The 17802-nt window shown below is 36.7% G+C and overlaps 1 protein-coding gene across 1 annotated transcript in view; it reads left to right on the top strand.

Annotated features, from left to right (window-relative positions):
* HHIP (hedgehog interacting protein) overlaps positions 1-17802 on the top strand; it is a 73489-nt gene that overhangs the window by 4341 nt on the left and 51346 nt on the right. The window contains exons 2-4 of the mRNA XM_032686344.1: positions 3302-3497; positions 10730-10886; positions 11739-11940. Of these exons, the coding sequence (XP_032542235.1) occupies positions 3302-3497; positions 10730-10886; positions 11739-11940 (555 nt within the window). The remainder of the gene's footprint in view (positions 1-3301; positions 3498-10729; positions 10887-11738; positions 11941-17802) is intronic.

Genomic DNA, 17802 nt, shown 5'->3' with positions numbered 1-17802 from the left:
ATATCCAAAAAGCTTAATTCAAATAAGTGTTTCAGAATTCACTTAAAACTGTTTTAATATACTCCAGGATAAATACATTATTGATTTACTGAAATTCAGAAGAGAGAGGTTGTCCTATCTCCAAGCCAGGACAGAGTTACACATCAGACCTCACACAGAGGAAATGTTACCACCCTATTTTGCTTGAGCATTCTAAAAGTTAAGTAACATTGTACTTGATTTTCAGATAATTGATTGACTCTCTTTCCTTAATCTTCCGATTAGCTATTATATGACCAAGATTCATTCCAGAAATGACATGAGGGGGTGAATTCCTGTGGTTAATTCCTGGATAGCAGCTGCTCAGGAGGATTAGGATCCTTTTGTCTTAACTTTGAGGACTGAAATGTTGGCAAGCCTGTATCACCAGGCAATGTCAATTACGTTTTCCACAAGAAACAGTAAATTAGCTTTGCTATCCTGTAATTTATTTCCCCTCCCCCTTCCCCCTCCCTCCTTACACAATGTGTTCTGGAGTCTTCCAGTAGAAGTACAGTTTTCTATCTGCATCACTGTGGAGTTAATTCAATAAGCACACTGAATAATTACCTAGTAATACCTTGTGTTTACTTGTACTTCTAAACACACCATCATACTGCTACCACAAGAAAGCCTACTGCCTGAGATGAGCTCCCTGATGAAAACATCTGAGACTTCTGCAAACCAGGTGATACTACTGAATGTAGGCAAGTACTTTGAAGGGTCTGTACTCACGGCACAGTTTCCTTTGGTGGAAACACCCAAATGGGCCATTTCATCCTTACTTCAGGAGAGAAGTGACATAATGTTCTTTAAAAGTAGCATTTATGGATAGTGCTTTTAGTCATCCCCTGCTGGCTTCAGACTTTGTTCTATTTGGCAGACAATGACCTGAATGAATTATACAGGCTCCTTCCCATCAGAATCACAGCATCCCTTAATAAAGTGCAGCTCATGCAGATTACCTCAGCAGCATGGATTACTGCAAGCATGTCAAGTCTATTTTTTACTACCTGGACTGCAGTCCTAGGCAGTATTAAGTCAAGCTCAAAGTTTTAGTTGTTATGTATTTTGGTTATAGTTTATTGTAGTTATCATTGTGGTTTTAGTTCTTGACTTCAAGGCATTTCCCTCCACATTTACCATATCTAGAACAACATACAAAACTCAAGAAGACTAAGGTTAACAGTTGCAATGCTATGGCTCAAATGAGCAATCTAGCAAAAAGAAACTAAACTTTTTCAGGAGAGAAGAGCCTGCAGCCATGGAAAGAATTCCCCAAAGAACTGAGGACCAATGCAAACCTTCTGCCATACATGCAACATGCAATTAATTGATTACTGTCACAAAGGTGTTTTTTTTTAAAAAAAAAAAAGAGAGAGAGAGAAGACAAACCCTTTCCAAAATATGTGAGACAGTTATGTTCTCAAGAAGGGTCTGAAGAGAGATAATAAACAATATATGGGGCAGATGTTAATCACATTACTGAATTGCAGGTGCTATGAAGCTGAGGATAGTGTGAGAACAGTCTCAAGAACAGAACATTTATTGCATTTAATGATCCTGGCAAATCTGGAGGAATTCTTTTTGACGCCAGTGGCAGCATATCGAGAATAAGGATAGAAGCCAAATGGTGTCCTAATCAGGGTCCCAACCTACAACATTAAACTTTAGTACACATTTCAGATGGCCTTTTGACAATATATGTATGGTAAGACTAAATCTTCCTGGGAAGAGTTTGCCTTCTAAATCAAGGTTGTTTTAACCAGAATTTCATTTAAACGTGCAGGCCGTACATATATTGTGTAATATTTTGAATACCTATCTACTGACAACAACAGAAAGTGCATTTCTCTCAAGCTTTTGAAATTCATGTAGTTATGATCTGTAAATAAAAAGATGAGTTCAGAACTGTGTTATCAAAGTACAGCATCCAAGAAGAGAACAGATGTAGGAGACAGCATACTCAAACATATCAGGAGTCTTCCTGCATTGAATAACTTACTTTTTCAGAAGTAAATTAGATAATTCCCCTTTAATGTTACGTTGCAAAGGAATGACATTGGAAAGTCCTTCTACAAATCAACTCAGAGATATGAGCTATAGCAAAACTAGCAATGTTTTCAAAATGCTGTTTACAAATATTTACAAATTTTAAAAACACAAATATTTACCACATTAATATTTCTTAACCTAAGTGTCTTACAGTCCTTGTTTATAACTCTGTTAAATAACTGGCAGAAGGAACCTGAGCTTTGTTTTTGCATTGGATCAGATTCAGTCAATCTCAACAGAGGGAACACATTTCCCACTACCCACCATTGGGATGAATGATCAAAAAACAATCCATGTGGTTAACAATAGATTAACAAAGTGCACTGCATTCAAAAGCTAATAAAGACAACTATGCTGTTTTCCATTATTTTTCACGATTTGATGACATTGCGCTCCTTAGGCTCCTGTGTTTACTTAAACACATCATCAGTCATGGTTTCATGCTTCTTCAAGTGCTATGCATACATAATATGTGCTCTTTTTTTCAGGACAAAGTTACAGATTCAATATTGACGCAAACAAGATGTTACAAATTCTACTTTTTCACTTGTAGAAAGATATGTCTGAAAACACACAGGTTTTGCCGCCTCCCAAGTAGTTTGCACTAGAGAGAGCAAAAAACAGAGCAGCATTTTAAAGCATGAAGAATCCACGGCATCTGCTCAGTTCCACAGCAGTCATTTCAGTAGCCAGGCAGTGGTGTCGTTCAAGATATACCTATTTACACATACCTAGACATGTTTTTCCTGATGTGTTTTGATGGTAGGACTTTAATTTTTAGCCTCTAAACACCTTACAAGTTAGATTTGTAGGTATTTCTCATAAGAGAAGTGGATAAAAGGCCTGCTGCTATAACTCCTTCTATATACATATCTCTCTAGTTGAGAGATTGCCTATATGATTAAGAGATGGCAGGCATGAGTCTTTAAAATAACTTCAGTGCTATTATTCTTATCTGAGAAGCAAGCTCAGATAAGAAATCCTATAGAATCTTATATAAGGTTCTTATAGAATCTTATGTAAGAAATCAGAGAAATGAAAATGTCACCGTACTAACGGCATACTGCACATTTCATAGTAATTTCATTTGCACTTGAAACAAAATGCATTGATACTAACTGTATTTGTCCCACTAGCATTGTTCATTACATTAGGTCATGCAATCTTCCTTTGTGTAAGGTGGGGGAACAGGTCATATGTTTATTTGTCTCTGTTTTGTGGCTTGCAGATACTTTCTGTTACCAACAACACAGAATGTGCGAAGCTACTGGAGGAAATCAAATGTGCACACTGCTCACCTCACGCTCAGAACCTATTCCACTCACCTGAGAAAGGGGAAACAGCTGAAAGAGAACTAACTCTTCCCTACCTGTGCAGAGACTATTGTAAAGAATTCTATTATACTTGCAGAGGTCACATACCAGGTAAAACCAATAACAAAATACGGGGCTAAAAGATGTCTGTTTTGATATGTTGATATTGCCTGAGGGGTTATAGATCCAGCTTTTAATTGGGAAAAATTCCCATTTATATCCAGGGGATTTTGCCCAAGCAAAGACAGAATGTTTCAGTCTTCACAGTGGATCTTATGTAGGGAGGTAAATATTTTGAGCACTTATTGCCACCCTCCTGTTAAACTCTCCATGACTCATACGTGGCTTGATTGTTGTCAAAGGCACCTCAAACTTTTACCTTTGCTGGAATATTTGCGTGTTAATTCAAATCATGCAAACAAACAGTTGGCCATCCAAAAGGCTATTCTAAACAATAGATTGCTCTAAAATGCAAGAAATAAAAGGTCCTGGCTGTTTGCTTTAGACTCTAAAAGCTGATGAGTAAAGTGTTTTTTTCTGGTTTTGTTACCCTAGAAACTGATGTTTTTTTCCACAGGGTTTAAAGCCCATTGAAATCAAAGGGAGCTATTTGATAGACTTCTGTGATCTTTGAATCGCTTCCAACGTGCTGTTAACGACCAAATTCTTAACTAACCTAACACTTCCTCACTGTAATCAGTAGAGTTAGCTGGACATAACCAAAAGCAGAATTTACCCGGCCTTGTCTAAGGCAGTCACCAAATGTGTGCTATCACTTGTAACTGTATCAACAAAATAACCGCAGAAGATGGTTCTTTTAGAAACACTGTCTTAATACACTATTGCGTTAAATAACATCTTTGGTATTCTCAATAGTAAATTATTTATATGTTTAAGACTGTCATTTTTAAACTATGCTTTTTTCGCTGTCCAAACACTACTTACAAACAATGCCACACAGGAGAAAATAATTAAATTGATTGAGATTTCTTTTGAGATTTCTTTTTTGTTGGTGGTGGGTTTTTTTGTTTTGTTTTTTTTACTAGCAGACTGGAAAAAAGAGTTGATAATGAGACGAAAAATGAATTTGTGAATAGTCATTTTTTACATAGGAACACATCTCTGTAATAGAATATAAACAGATTTGAGTAAAGGGGATAGTTTAAGTGGATGGGATTTGGAGGAGGGTTTTTTAATTGCATGTGTACAGTGTGTACTTGTTTTCTCTGAAATCCCAAGAGCACAGGAGTTTTTTTGCAGTGTTCTTTTATTGACTTGGGAAAATATTTTGAATTGACTTACATTTTCCCTTTACTGTGGTTTAACATGTATCTCAACCCATTCAAATATGAAAATATTATTATTGTCTTTATAAACTAAGAGATGTTTCTAAGGCTTTCTTAAACCAGCTGTTTCTTGCTCTTTATCACATTCCCCAAAGCAAAGCAGAATAGATCATAGTTGCCAAGACTGCCTGCTGAACAGCGATAACAGATTAGATATTCTAAATGTTTGGCCCATATAAGAAGTCCACACAAAGACATTTTTGACATGAGTTTGTAGCTAATGCAAATGATTATCATATTCTGCAGAGCAAGACCCTCGTAGTTGTTCTGTGAAATTCTGTGTTTATGAGGAAACAATTTGTTTAATTGAAGAAAGTGAAAGAGGGAAAAGGGAGAAAGAAGGAGGAGGTGGAGGGAGGGAGAGAGAATGAGAAAGGGCTGAGCAGCACAGGAGCTGTAGCCACAGGAACCTCGCTCCTCAGATCAACATATGTGGTGACGAATGACAAATTTATTTTTCTACAAAGTTTGTGTATATGTAAAACTGCTGAAGTGCATCAAGATGTCAAGTGCTTTTTGTGACCACCCAGGTTGCCTTGAAAGATAACCAGATGAAAGCATAACTTTAGCACTGGGCAGAGCACTGTGCTTTGCAGGAAAAGAGCTTACATACTTCAGCATCAGTTAAAATAGGATTTTTCCTACATCAATCAGATGCTAATAATCATTCTAAATACTTGTTCTGAAAGTAGGTTGTGCTAACAAAAAGTTGTTGCATACTTACATCCACCAACAGGGTTAATCTGGTGACTTGACTGGTACCTATGGTTGCTGATACCTATTCTAGGATTCCCAAAGGTGTTAATTAAGATCCAGGTCCCTCTTTTTGAGAAGATGGCCTACAGGATTTTAGTATAGTTTAATAGTCTTATACATTCTGAAATATAAATAATTACAATAACAACTTATTTGGGGTTTCTATTTTACTTGTGAGACTCATATATCCATAATAATATTTATTGCGAAAGACAGAAAAAAATAGAAAATGTGGAAGCTGTGTTTTCAGCTTAGCCTGGAGGATTAAACAAAGAGTTGAAAATTAACAGGCCCCCAAACCCAAGGTCTCTGGCAATGATTCACTGTGCATTTGTTAAAAAGTCGAATAATTACTCTTCCTCCATTAGGGAGTGCTAATTGTTTCTGAACACCAATACAGTGGAGTTTAAGGAAATCGCTGACTACAAAAATAATTTTATCCCTTAAGTCCCGCACAAATGAGAAATATTATTAGCATCTTAAGACAGCAAGCATCTTTTCTGGGATTGAAATTTTAGCACTACATATTAACCAAGACTGAGTTAGCTTCAAAAATTCATTTATTGTTCTGTCTCCTTTTGCAAAGATGAAAACTGTAGCAGATGCTTGGTTAACTCTTTTGAAGACAGCAGTTTGCCCACCAGTTATGACTGTATCATAACTTCCACTGACTTCTTTAGGAATATTCAGAGAAAAAGGGGACCCTATTCTTTCTTCAAACAGAATAATAAAAATAGCTGTTAGGATTGTGTGGATATGCAGGAGAGTGTAATGTTTTACAAAGACTATGAGATTAGAACTTCCCTGCTTCATTCCAGGTAACTGTTGTGATTATTTCTCATCTAATCTTTACTGTAAGCCTCAGTTTAAGTGATTAGTGGTGGAGACACTGGAGTTAAGTGGTTTAATGAAGTATCTTCAAACGACATGAATTTTAAGTTTTACAAGGTCATGAGGGAAGACTGTCTAATATTTATTATTAATGTAGCAAGTAAAGAAAGGCATGGCTGATTCTGCCTTTGGACATTAGCAGAAACTTGATCCATGCCAGTGGAAGTGGTGTATTCTAAGGAACAAACCTGTGCCACAGCCACAGTGCCATTCAAGGACATGGGAGAGATTTTGAACTGTCTGTTCTCCATTATTTTCATTTGAAGGAATGGGTTCCAGATGATTGTGGGTGAATTCAGATCCAGGCCCTGATCTGAATCCAGGCATTACAAGAACAGATGCTTGATAGGATTTTTTTAACAACAAACAGGGGCACCCCACCCCCAAATGCTGGAATTCTAAGAAATTCTACAACTCACACAGCACTCCCAGAAGTTCTAACGTGACTGATTAATAGTCACAGTCAACATAGTCAACCTGTAGAAAAAATAGTAGTGGCTCATAATTTTGCTACTGATAACAAGGGCATCAAGGGGATTAACCCTGGCACTGCCCATGTGCAGGTACATGCAACATCTGAGTATGAGAAAAGGGCCACTGGTCACTTGAAAACCAATAGGAAATGATGTGAGCTACCATTGGACTTAGTACAGTTTGAAACAGTCAGTCTGGAATCATGTCTTTGATTTGGTTTCCACTGGCAGTTGAGAAGAGAGAGGCAAATGCGGGTTTTTTGTGAACAAATTCACATCTAGCTGTCAAAAGTGCAAATCAGGAAAAAAAACCCCAAAGCAGGAAAATGCTTCTTTTACACAATACTGAACTGTGTGCTCAAGGTCACGGAAGAAATAAAGCAGGTGAGCCTGATTTCCAAATGTCCTCAGAGCCAGGGTAAGTCTACTCAGAGGAGTGGATGATACTCAATCCTGTGTGCAGTGCAAACAGGAAAGGGAGTGAATAGGAACTTAATTTGTTGTAAAGACTGGGACAGGGGCTACTACGACACTGGAGTTGTATATCAAAGAGAAGAGGCAAGGGAATGGACAAGCAGGGAATCCAGCAAAATGGAATTTGCTGAAGGTAGGGTAGGAAGGGAGATACGGTGTGAGGAACAACTGAATGCAAATATAAGTGGAGAGAGGAGGTGGAGATCAGCTGAAAGCAGAAGTTTTCCTTTGAAAAGGCTTGTAATCATGCAACTTATTCCCACAGTGTTTTATAAAGGGGAATACAGAAAGCCTTCACTGTAACTGCCTTAACTGAAAAGCCTGTCATTTGATTCTTGTTTGCAAGACAGAAAGTTTTAAAAGCACAGAAATGCAAGCCTGTGCAAAATCTGACACTTAAACATGATGTTTAATCTTCCTTTGTGATTTCAATTTTCTTTGTTAACACAGGCACTGCTCTGTCAACACGTACACAGATGGTAGGAAATTTGTAATAATATGTATGAGTTTTAAAATAAAGTAGTTAGTACAGAAATTCACACAGGACCAAGGGTTGCAGTCCTTATTAGGCACAGTTCTCACAGAGGACAGTGACGGAGCTCTATTTGACTGAGCAAAATGATCTTTTTTTTTTTTTTTTCCCTCCAAACAGTTCTACTGCTTAGGGGCACTTGTCAGGGACCATTCTTCTGGACGCTGTACAAATGCTGAACAAAATGGCAAACTACACTAAAGACCTTACAATCTAAGCACGAGACAGAAGACATTAAATGGCTTCAAGCAGATAGGGAGTAGAGGCAAATGTTTTTCTAACTGCCTTCAGTGATTCTGTTAGTATGTTAAATTGAGCATATATAACACATGCAAATTTTTTTCTTCTTTTTTTTTTGTAAGTTACTATGGTTTTTATACAACAAAATAACAAAATTCCACTCTTAATACACAGGTGAAACTGTATTTACAGAGGTTACATTCCTTCCAGTAATGCAACATTTTTCTTAGTTTAATTCTAACCCCATTTTTTTACAAGCATTTGTAATGAAAATGGAACATAAGCCTTATCCTTTCTTGGAACCTGCTGATGGGCTTGCTAAATAGCAAAAGGCAACTGCAATGCAACATGTACTTAAGTGCATGATAAAATATTTCATAAGGAAATGGGATTAGTCTTACATATAAGAAAAGGCATTGCACTAGTCAAGTGAGTTTGCATCTGATTGTTATTTGAAAGGGACATGTACCGAGTGAACAACGTGATCACAATATGCTCTCAGCTTCCCTGACTAAAGAAACCATTCAAGCCAAGAGTAATTTGTCTATAGTAAACAGTAGATGGTATACTTGGAAAATTCTAGAAATTCTTAGTAATCGTACACCTCTAATTTGCTGTTGCATTTTTTTGAATGACCCTCTGTGCCTAGAGAAGTAAATTATTAAAGACAAAACTCTGTATTCTTAAGTCAAATAATTCAACAGCAAGATTTTAGATTACCTTTGATTTTGGCTTTATATCTACAAGTCTTGGAATAGTACTCCATGATTATATCAGAGTTCCTCTTCCGCTGTTCCACTTGGAATTATATCTTCCATTTTCTCCAAATAACTACTATAAATTAAAACCAGCTCCTCAGAGATGAAATTTACTGAAGCTCCAAATCATGGTAATTAAACGTTTACACCACAACACACTACCATGTGTTTCCAGATATTATTTTATAGAAACCAAAGGCAGGCTTTGTCATGTTATTTTTCCAATATTTTTAAAGGAAGATGTATATGAAAAGAAGTATAGTTGGGTGGGAAAGGCTTTCCACTCCACAAAAATTCTGGGATCTAAAAAATTTTCCTATTCCACATAAGGAAGAAATTGAACTCTTTCGAAATTTTCCATGAAGAAAGCCACAGAGAGACCACCCCAGGATAGCTAATAAAGTCGTTGTTAGGACATTTACTCGGGAAATGGGAGACTTAGGGTCAAACTCTTGCCTGACAGATGAGGGGCATTGACCTGAATATTCCTCCTCCTAATGAAACACCCTAATTACAAGACATTGGAGTATAGTGATATGAGGTTTGCTGTCTGTTTCTTTCTCATTTAGACCAGAAGTTTGAGTTTGGACCAGAAACATCATGTTAACTAAAATTTTGTCAAAACTGATAATGTTTCTGAAAAAGCTTCGCTTAAAAGAAACTGGCACCTTCCAATGAAACACAGCTGTCCCTGATCAGCTCTTACTGTACATTATGAGCCAGAGGTTTTATGGCCAAGACCTATGGATTACTGCATTATTCACAAGTGGTAAAGCCATGCATAAATTAGGCCTCTAATTCCAATTAAGTGCTAATTCTGTGTATCCTATGAGTTATGTCCTGGACCACAGTACATCCTAAGACAGTTGCCAATAACACAAAAAGGAATGAAGGCAACTTAAGACATGTTATCTTCACGTTCTAATAACATAGCACATGTATAACTAGCCAGACTCTGTCTTCTTAGATTTAATACTCGTGCTTAAAACCTGGATAGCAATTACACAAAATAGGTTTGTGAATAGAAATAGATACTTTTTATGTCATTAAACATAGTGTAATAGCAGTAGTGGCAGGTTTTTTCCTCAAAGGCCCTCATTTTTTACCAGCTTCTTGTTTATCTGGGCCTTCGAACTCCTTCCCATTTTAACCTAAAAGCTAAAGACCACTTTTCATCCAAGCCAGCTCCAGTGCAGCATGAGGCATATCCCCCTCATGAGAGTTTGGGGGCTGAGAAACTAGACCTCATGATAGGACACTGTGTTCACCCACTTCGATGCTGGGAATCAACCAGAGGCCAACTGCGTGTCAACCCGGCGCAGTTTTCTGCAGCACTTCTGCCTTTCTGAGATTCACCTGCCTGGTGATTATTCACCTCTCCAACCGATGCCCTTTGCTGGCAGCACTCCACAGTCTTTACTTCATGCCTTTTACCAAAGTCTTTACTGAGATTTTGACGACAACAAGCCACTTAAAAAAAAAAAAAAAAGTTACACCGAAGCTACTCAAGCTATTTTACTGCAGATACTACACTTGATTGATAGGTTAAAATCAGGGAGAAGTGTATCATAGCCTCAATTCTGAGCTTTATCTCGTAATTTTTTAGTCAGTGAATTGTTGTGTCATTTTGAACGAATTGGTATTTTCACATAAGCACACTGAAATCAGGTTTAATACAAATACAGACAAATAAACTGTAAAAGGTAATACTCAGGTTGTGTTTATTCAGAGCAGGCCTTTTTTTTTTGCAGACAGTGCTTTGTTTAAAATGACCTCTTTTTCCACTGTAATCTATTTAAAGATGAGTTTGATGACACTAAACTGCAGACGTGACAACACACTAAATATTTGTATGCTCTTTTGCATTTTTAAGGTTTTCTCCAAACTACAGCTGATGAGTTTTGCTATTACTATGCAAGAAAAGATGGTGGTGTGTGCTTTCCAGATTTTCCAAGAAAACAAGTGCGAGGGCCAGCCTCTAACTCCCTGGACCACATGGAAGAATACGACAAAGAGGAAGAGATCAACAGGTTCATAAAGATAAATGCTGTTTAATCTGAAAAAAAACAAAAAACCAACAAAAACCTATCAAAGCCTGTGGTTTTCACAGTGAAACAGCTCAGTATGTCCTTATGCTCAGCAGCTGTGTTTTCCAGATGTTACTTTCTTTTGCTGCTGCTAGTGTACATCAAAAGAGAAAGTTACATTAACTTCAACATTTCAGTACCATTTGATATTTGCCTTGCTGAAAAGGTGTTAGAATCCTGGTTTGATCCACCCTGTGGATCTTGGTTATTATCCAGCCTGTTCTGGGAAGTAATTTCTACCTGAATGTAATATTACTTTACTTTATTGTAAACAACTACAATAAGTTTATTAGTAAAATATTTATTTCATGGTCTTCAATTTATTTCAATAGTGTATTTTTCTTCATGAAAATCATTAAATTAGATTATCCTATTGTAAGTTATTATTTTTAAATGGGTTTTAGAAGCCAAATTTTGTCAAGGTGATGAAATTTAGTATGTTTATTTTATGGTAGAAATTCTGTGTTTCTAAATTATTCTCTTCTTCTACCAATTTTTTTTCCTCTCCCATTCTTCTACATATTGGATCTCAGTTTATTTAATTTTCTCTTTCTTGTACACAGACCAAATTTTGCTCAAGTGGAATTCAAACTGATTCTCAGCATTATCTGCTTCCCTGCATTCAAGGAAGTAATTTATTCTGGACATATGATTATATATTTAAAGACATAAAACTGGTTTTAATATAAACTTTCTAGTATCACTGCAGAACAGAAATTTTATCTTTTAGGGACATTGCTGTGCCACGGTTATGAAAAAGAAGAAATGTCTCATGTTTCCTTTAAATTTCTTTAGAAAACACAAGCACAACTGCTTCTGTATTCAGGAGGTTGTGAGTGGATTAAGGCAGCCTGTTGGAGCAGTACATTGTGGGGATGGATCCCATCGCCTCTTCATTCTTGAGAAAGAAGGATATGTGAAGATTTTCACTCCCGAAGGAGACATACTCAAGGAACCTTTTTTGGATATACACAAGCTTGTTCAAAGTGGAATAAAGGTCGGATTTTATACTTATCTCTACCTTTTTATATTTTAGCATGTATAAGGGGGAAAAGGGAAGAAATGTTTTTCAGAAATTATTTTAATTTAAATAATGAAATAGAGTAATGACAACAGACATTACAATTCTTTCTGGCAAGGAAGTGAAAACTTCCTTGTACCGGGAATGGAAAACATAGCATCTTATAACTCTTACCAAAGTTTTTCCTTTCCCTTCATCTTTTCCTCACTTCAAATTCAAATGCAACTAGTCAGCAACAGCATTCCACAGCATTATCTTCATATTTTCATCCTTTGGGCTCCTTTCCATCCTATTGAATTCAGCCAGGTTTTGCTGTGATGCCAGTGGGAGCAAGTTTGGCTTAGGGCCCCCCCCTGAGCTGTGGGTGCTCAACATTCCCGTGGGAGCCACGGGACACAGGAGGGTGCCTGGGAGTGCTCAGGGATCCCAGGGAGAGGGGATCTCTCTTGGCTCAACCTCAAATGTAGCACAAGCTGCCCTTGGTGGGAAGCTGCTTTAAAACTGCACATATTTGAGGTGCACATAAAAAGCAACAGACCCTCTAAATTCAGACAGGAGGGAGGGGTGGTGCAACAGCTTTCATCCTGTTTAATGGGGGGACTTTCATGGTCAGAGGAGTGAGAGGTGAATGGGCACTGATGGGAATATGTTGGAGGGTGGAGGTAAGAAATAACATCTAGTTATGGGGTAAGTACCAATGGAAAACTCCTAAGTCTGTTGGGAGATATTTTACTCTGGAAATGTGGTTGAGTGTTGTTCCATGTTGATTTCTTGTCACAATTTAGAGTGGTGATGCAAGTAAAATCCAGATATATCAAGAAAATTTAAATTGTAATCAGGTTATGCCTAGAACAGGGAGAACTATATATCAAAAAGCTTTCATGGATGAAAGACATATTGACACACTGTTGACAGAGTAATCTTAAATAACAAACTATATCAATTTAAAGTGCATAGGACATGCTAACTGATAATTTTGTGTTTCAGCTATAAGGGCAATAAGCAAATTAAGACAGTTTTTTCTGCAAGAAAGGGTTTTGGTTTGTGTTGAAAGAGTGAGAAATGAAATATATTGTACCTTTTTCAGGAAAAGAACCAATTTATATGATTCTGTGATTTGCTGAATGCTTCCCTTTCTGCCCCTGTAGGTAACCCTTATGTGTAAGGTATCAAAACAGAAGGGACTTATCAGGGGTGTTTTTGAACATCCATCTAAAGCTGTTTCATTTCTTAACCAAAAGTTCTGATAATTTGTACCTGTGAAAAACTTGACAGTGAAATTCCCACAGAACTGCTATTGGTCCAAAACAAACCTTTCTTGAGGAAACTTTTACAGCTGCAATTTAGAGACAAGGCTAAAAGAAAAACTGATTTTCCGTGCTTCTGAATAGGCAATAACCTGCTTGATATGACTCTCAACAGGTACTCTCAGGATCAAATTCAACTTTTAGTTCTGTTTTAAATCAGTGACCTGATCTTTTTAGTCTTTACTACCCTAACCATCATTTAATGCTTTAAACTGGATCTGTTTCAACTATAATATTTTGTGTAAATAATTTGATGTTTCTAAACTAGGAAGTCTAATTCAATTCCCTGAGATAACAGTCCAGTGACAGAGGATAATTGTATTGCAATGTTTAATGCAGGCTGGCAAGAACAGAGGCTTTATATACTTTGCAGGTAAGGAGGAAGGGAATGTGCCTAGAAGCAAGACTCCAGCTCTTAAATAGAAAGAGTAAAGAATTTGAGGAATGAGTACATTATATAAAATAATAAATAAATAGAATAAAACAAACCCCATGTAATCCAAATGGTAGTTTTAAAACAAGGGTTCTTATACCATTTTTATGTTTATCCCCTGCAGTCTGATTCCTACAATCATTGTCCATGGTCCCTTACCTACAAGGATGGGAGATTGCTGTGACAATGGTAGCAATTGTCTCTACTTGACAGACTACTTGAAGGGTATTTGGTTTTGCTTACCTGTTATACACTTTAAAACTAGAAATCAGTGATGGAGAATATTATGTGGATAGATGGTTTTCCAGCAGACAGTGCAGAAAGTGTACAGTCAGCAATTAAAAAAAACCCAGCAAACCACTATCTAAACCACTGCATCTGCACAAAAAGTGCAAGGATCACTGAATGTGTACTCTGGGCTTTCAAACTTTTAGGTATATATGTTGTATCCAGTAAATAATTACAATGATGATGATGATGATGATAATAATAATGCATCTGTGGTTGAATGAACGGTAATTTAAGTTGATGCCTCTGAAAAGCATTTTGGACAGCTATCCCTATAAGATGTTTTTTTTATGTTGATAGGTGGAATAAAATAGTGGCAGTTGATTTTCTCTTCTTTTTCTAACATGAAGAGGAAATTTAGCAGTGATAAAATCATTATATTGTCACAAAGCAGCGACTCTGTTACATGATGATTTTCCAAAGAATCAACTTAAAACTATCTTGAGGCTCTGATATAACCAAGAAACTGAAGTGACATATGTCCTTCATAAAAATAATCCTGGAGTTTAGTTCTGATCTCACTAGCATATTTCACTCATCACAGCAGTGGCAGTCAGATAAGTAGGAAAACAATATACAAAAACAGAAGAAGAGAGGTGACAGCATTGCATAGCAATGTCATGTTTCCCTCCTAAAAAGATGCCGTTTTGTTTCTTTAATGGAACTAATGGTTCCTATGTTGATGAAATTCGTTTGGAGCCCCTGACATTGTTTTGAGCAAGTTTGTAGGGTTTCTTCACTAGTCCTGCACATAAATAGGATTGTCTGGAGTTGCTTCTTGTCACTCCTGTGAAGGTCTGTGGATATAAACAGAAACTAAGAAGAGTGGTACAACCTGATGTGTAACTTTTATTGGTCCATTGGCTTTTAACGTTCATTGAAGTCATTGAGGTCTCTGCTTGAAAATTGTTACTGCAGTAAAATTACTGACAGTGACTTGATTTAATTTTAAGGAGTTCAAATGAAAGAGAAGAAGTGATAATTTTTTCTGCTGCCAGTATCTCAGGAGGAATTAGAAGAAGCATGTAGAAGTATTTCATAACAGAGATAGATTCTATGAACGGATGACGATTACTTGTGCTTCTTGGTGGCTCTACTCAAGAGAAAATTAGATGCAAGATTACTGCAGATTTAAAAAAAAAAAAAGAAAAACAGCTTAAGAAACAATTTTTCTTTGCACATCTCCCAAATTCTAGAACTCTTTGACAGCACAGTTATCAGCTTTTCTGATCTTTTATTTTTCAACTTAGTTATTGGAAGCCATGAATGGATCTTACTGATGAATTCACTAATTCAACATCTGTGGCCTTCTCCAATGCATTTTATGTCACACTGGCTACATAAGTATTGTGGTATGTGTGGATGCATTGGGCACTTGGCCAGGTCTCTCCTGTTACTCCTCAGCCTTTTCTTCCCTATGTCCAGAACGTGGTGACAAGAAGCTGTGTGCCTCAGGCTTGCCTCAAAGTTGAGTAAGGACATGAGTGAGACATGCACCTGTAACTCAAATCTAGGACATGCACCTGGGTTCAACTATTTAGGAATATATAGCCCAGTGTAGTGGAGAAAATACTGATTCCACCACTCAATATGATATTAATGTGTCCATTAATATTACAAACTACCCTGAGTATGTGTTATGTATTCAGAAGAAAAGAATAAACTATTTACTAAAAAACCCCAAACCTAAAAATCTGCTTCCCTGTTCTGTTGATTTACTGCTCTATTATGTTGTGGTGGAGAGAGTTATTAGTTACAGAGCAACATTTTACAGTTCTTCCTTCAAAGTCATGTAGCAAAGACAATTTTTTAATGAAAATATTAATGACCATTTTTTCTTTCAGATTGATTTTCACTAGTGTTATTTTCTTTTTGTTTTAAACTATTGCCAAGTAGAAGGGAGGTAGAAAGTTTGAATGAGAAACTATTGAACTAACAGTGGTAGCACTTTGATTTCAGTGACATTTAAGGAGACCTCTATCAAATATCTAGAAAAAATAGACCTGATGTGTCTGAATCTATTGTCAAGCATAATAATTAAATGCTTTAAATTTGGATATAATGATTTTTTTGAGATGCAGCAGTGCTGAATATGTTATTACTACAAGATCAGTCATCTTGTATTTCATCTGTATCTAACATACAGAAAAATGGTGAATACTGTAGCAGTTTTTCAACTTTTCTTACTCCTGTGGCTGTATTTTATCTTATTAAATGTATTATTTCCTAAGATTTGGAAACCTTTAGATTAGTAGCAGCCACCATAAAATGTAGCACAATCTATTACATCAATTTTCACTCACTTTCTTGTCTCCTGAGCCCAAAAACATGTATTGGTCTAAAATGTACTGGTGTAAAATAAATTGTTCAGAAGGGAAGTCATCAAGGTATGGTTTGGCAACAACAAAAAATTAAGAGCCTACCACTTCTCTTGGGAGTTAAATGCTATAATCACCTTTCAAACTACACTCTGAAAAGCTAAGTAGCTCTAGGGCTGCAACTGTTAGTCCTTAAATCATTTTTGTGGTCCTTCCCTGTAATCATTCAACTTCCCAAAATCCCTTTAAAATGAAGGACATCTGAACTGTACAAAGTAGCCAAGTTTACGTCTTACTGCTGCCAATGGTAAAATCAAGTCCCTGTAGTTAGATGGTAGTTTTCTACTTATAAATCCACCAACTGAATTAGCTCTTTAGTTATGGAATCATAGTAGGCCTTCAGGTTCAGTTGCTTGTCATCTCTGATCCCTAACTTATTTTCAGTTTATTGCATCTTTTTTTTCTTTCTTTCTTTTTGATTGTGACTAAGCTGTGGTGTGTATCTGCTGGCTGCAGGATTATAAATTGTGCAGCCAGCAAGAATGGCTGCATTCTGTTGCACTTTGCCTCGCACAGTGCCAAGAGGAGAAACCCCTATAAAATGGGTATCCTTAAAATTGCCATTATGGAATTACCACTTGGACTTGTGTAGAGATTTTATTTATTTATTTATTTTTAATCTAGTAATAAAATATCCCTAGTATATCTCATGGGAATACTGTGATAAAGGGCAAAGTCTCTGAGGAAGGAAAGGGCAGGGCAGGGGAGGGAAGGGAAGGGAAAAAGGACAGAAAAAATTAAATGGTATCAGGGATCACTGTTAAGAATACATAAGTTAGACTCCTTGATGTCTGTCACCTTCTTCTCTGCTCTAAGACTGTGGTTTTCCTTATCAGAAACACTTAAACTTTAACAGAAACTTCCCCTAAATCCTAAGCTATAGTCACATTTTTATTTCACCTTCCTTTCAAATTAATTAGTAAGACTAGTTTTAGATGAGTTTTTAATTCCCAAAGTATTTTAGATGCTGTATTCCTATATAATTCCTTATAAATATAGTAACATCCAGTTTTCTTGGCAGTGGAAAAAAATGTAGAAATATCTGCTCAGATTTCCAGGTATTAGTCTTAAGATGAGTTAACAGTTAGATAGATCTGTTACTGTGTTTTGGTAGTTTTTATGTCAGAGCTCAAGTATTTTCAATCCTGCAATTAACTAATTATTAATGAGTGATCCAGTGATTCAAATAGGAATTTTCTGTGATGCCATGAAGAGTGCTGTGAAACACAGCAATCTGTATGTTCAGTATAAAACTATGAAAGTAGGCTGTCAGGCATTAAATATGTTAACTGTGCTCCTATGAGCCAGTTATTCCAGGGCTACTCAGGGTCAAACGAGCATCTTGTTGCCATAGGCATCTTTTTTCAGGAATGCATGGCTAGCAGTGGAACATCTACTATGCCTTCATGTTTGTATCCAGACACTGGAGTAG

This window comes from Chiroxiphia lanceolata, chromosome 4, assembly GCF_009829145.1.
Source record: "Chiroxiphia lanceolata isolate bChiLan1 chromosome 4, bChiLan1.pri, whole genome shotgun sequence".
In the NCBI taxonomy this organism is placed as follows: domain Eukaryota; kingdom Metazoa; phylum Chordata; class Aves; order Passeriformes; family Pipridae; genus Chiroxiphia; species Chiroxiphia lanceolata.
This window is presented reverse-complemented; position numbering and strand designations above follow the sequence as displayed.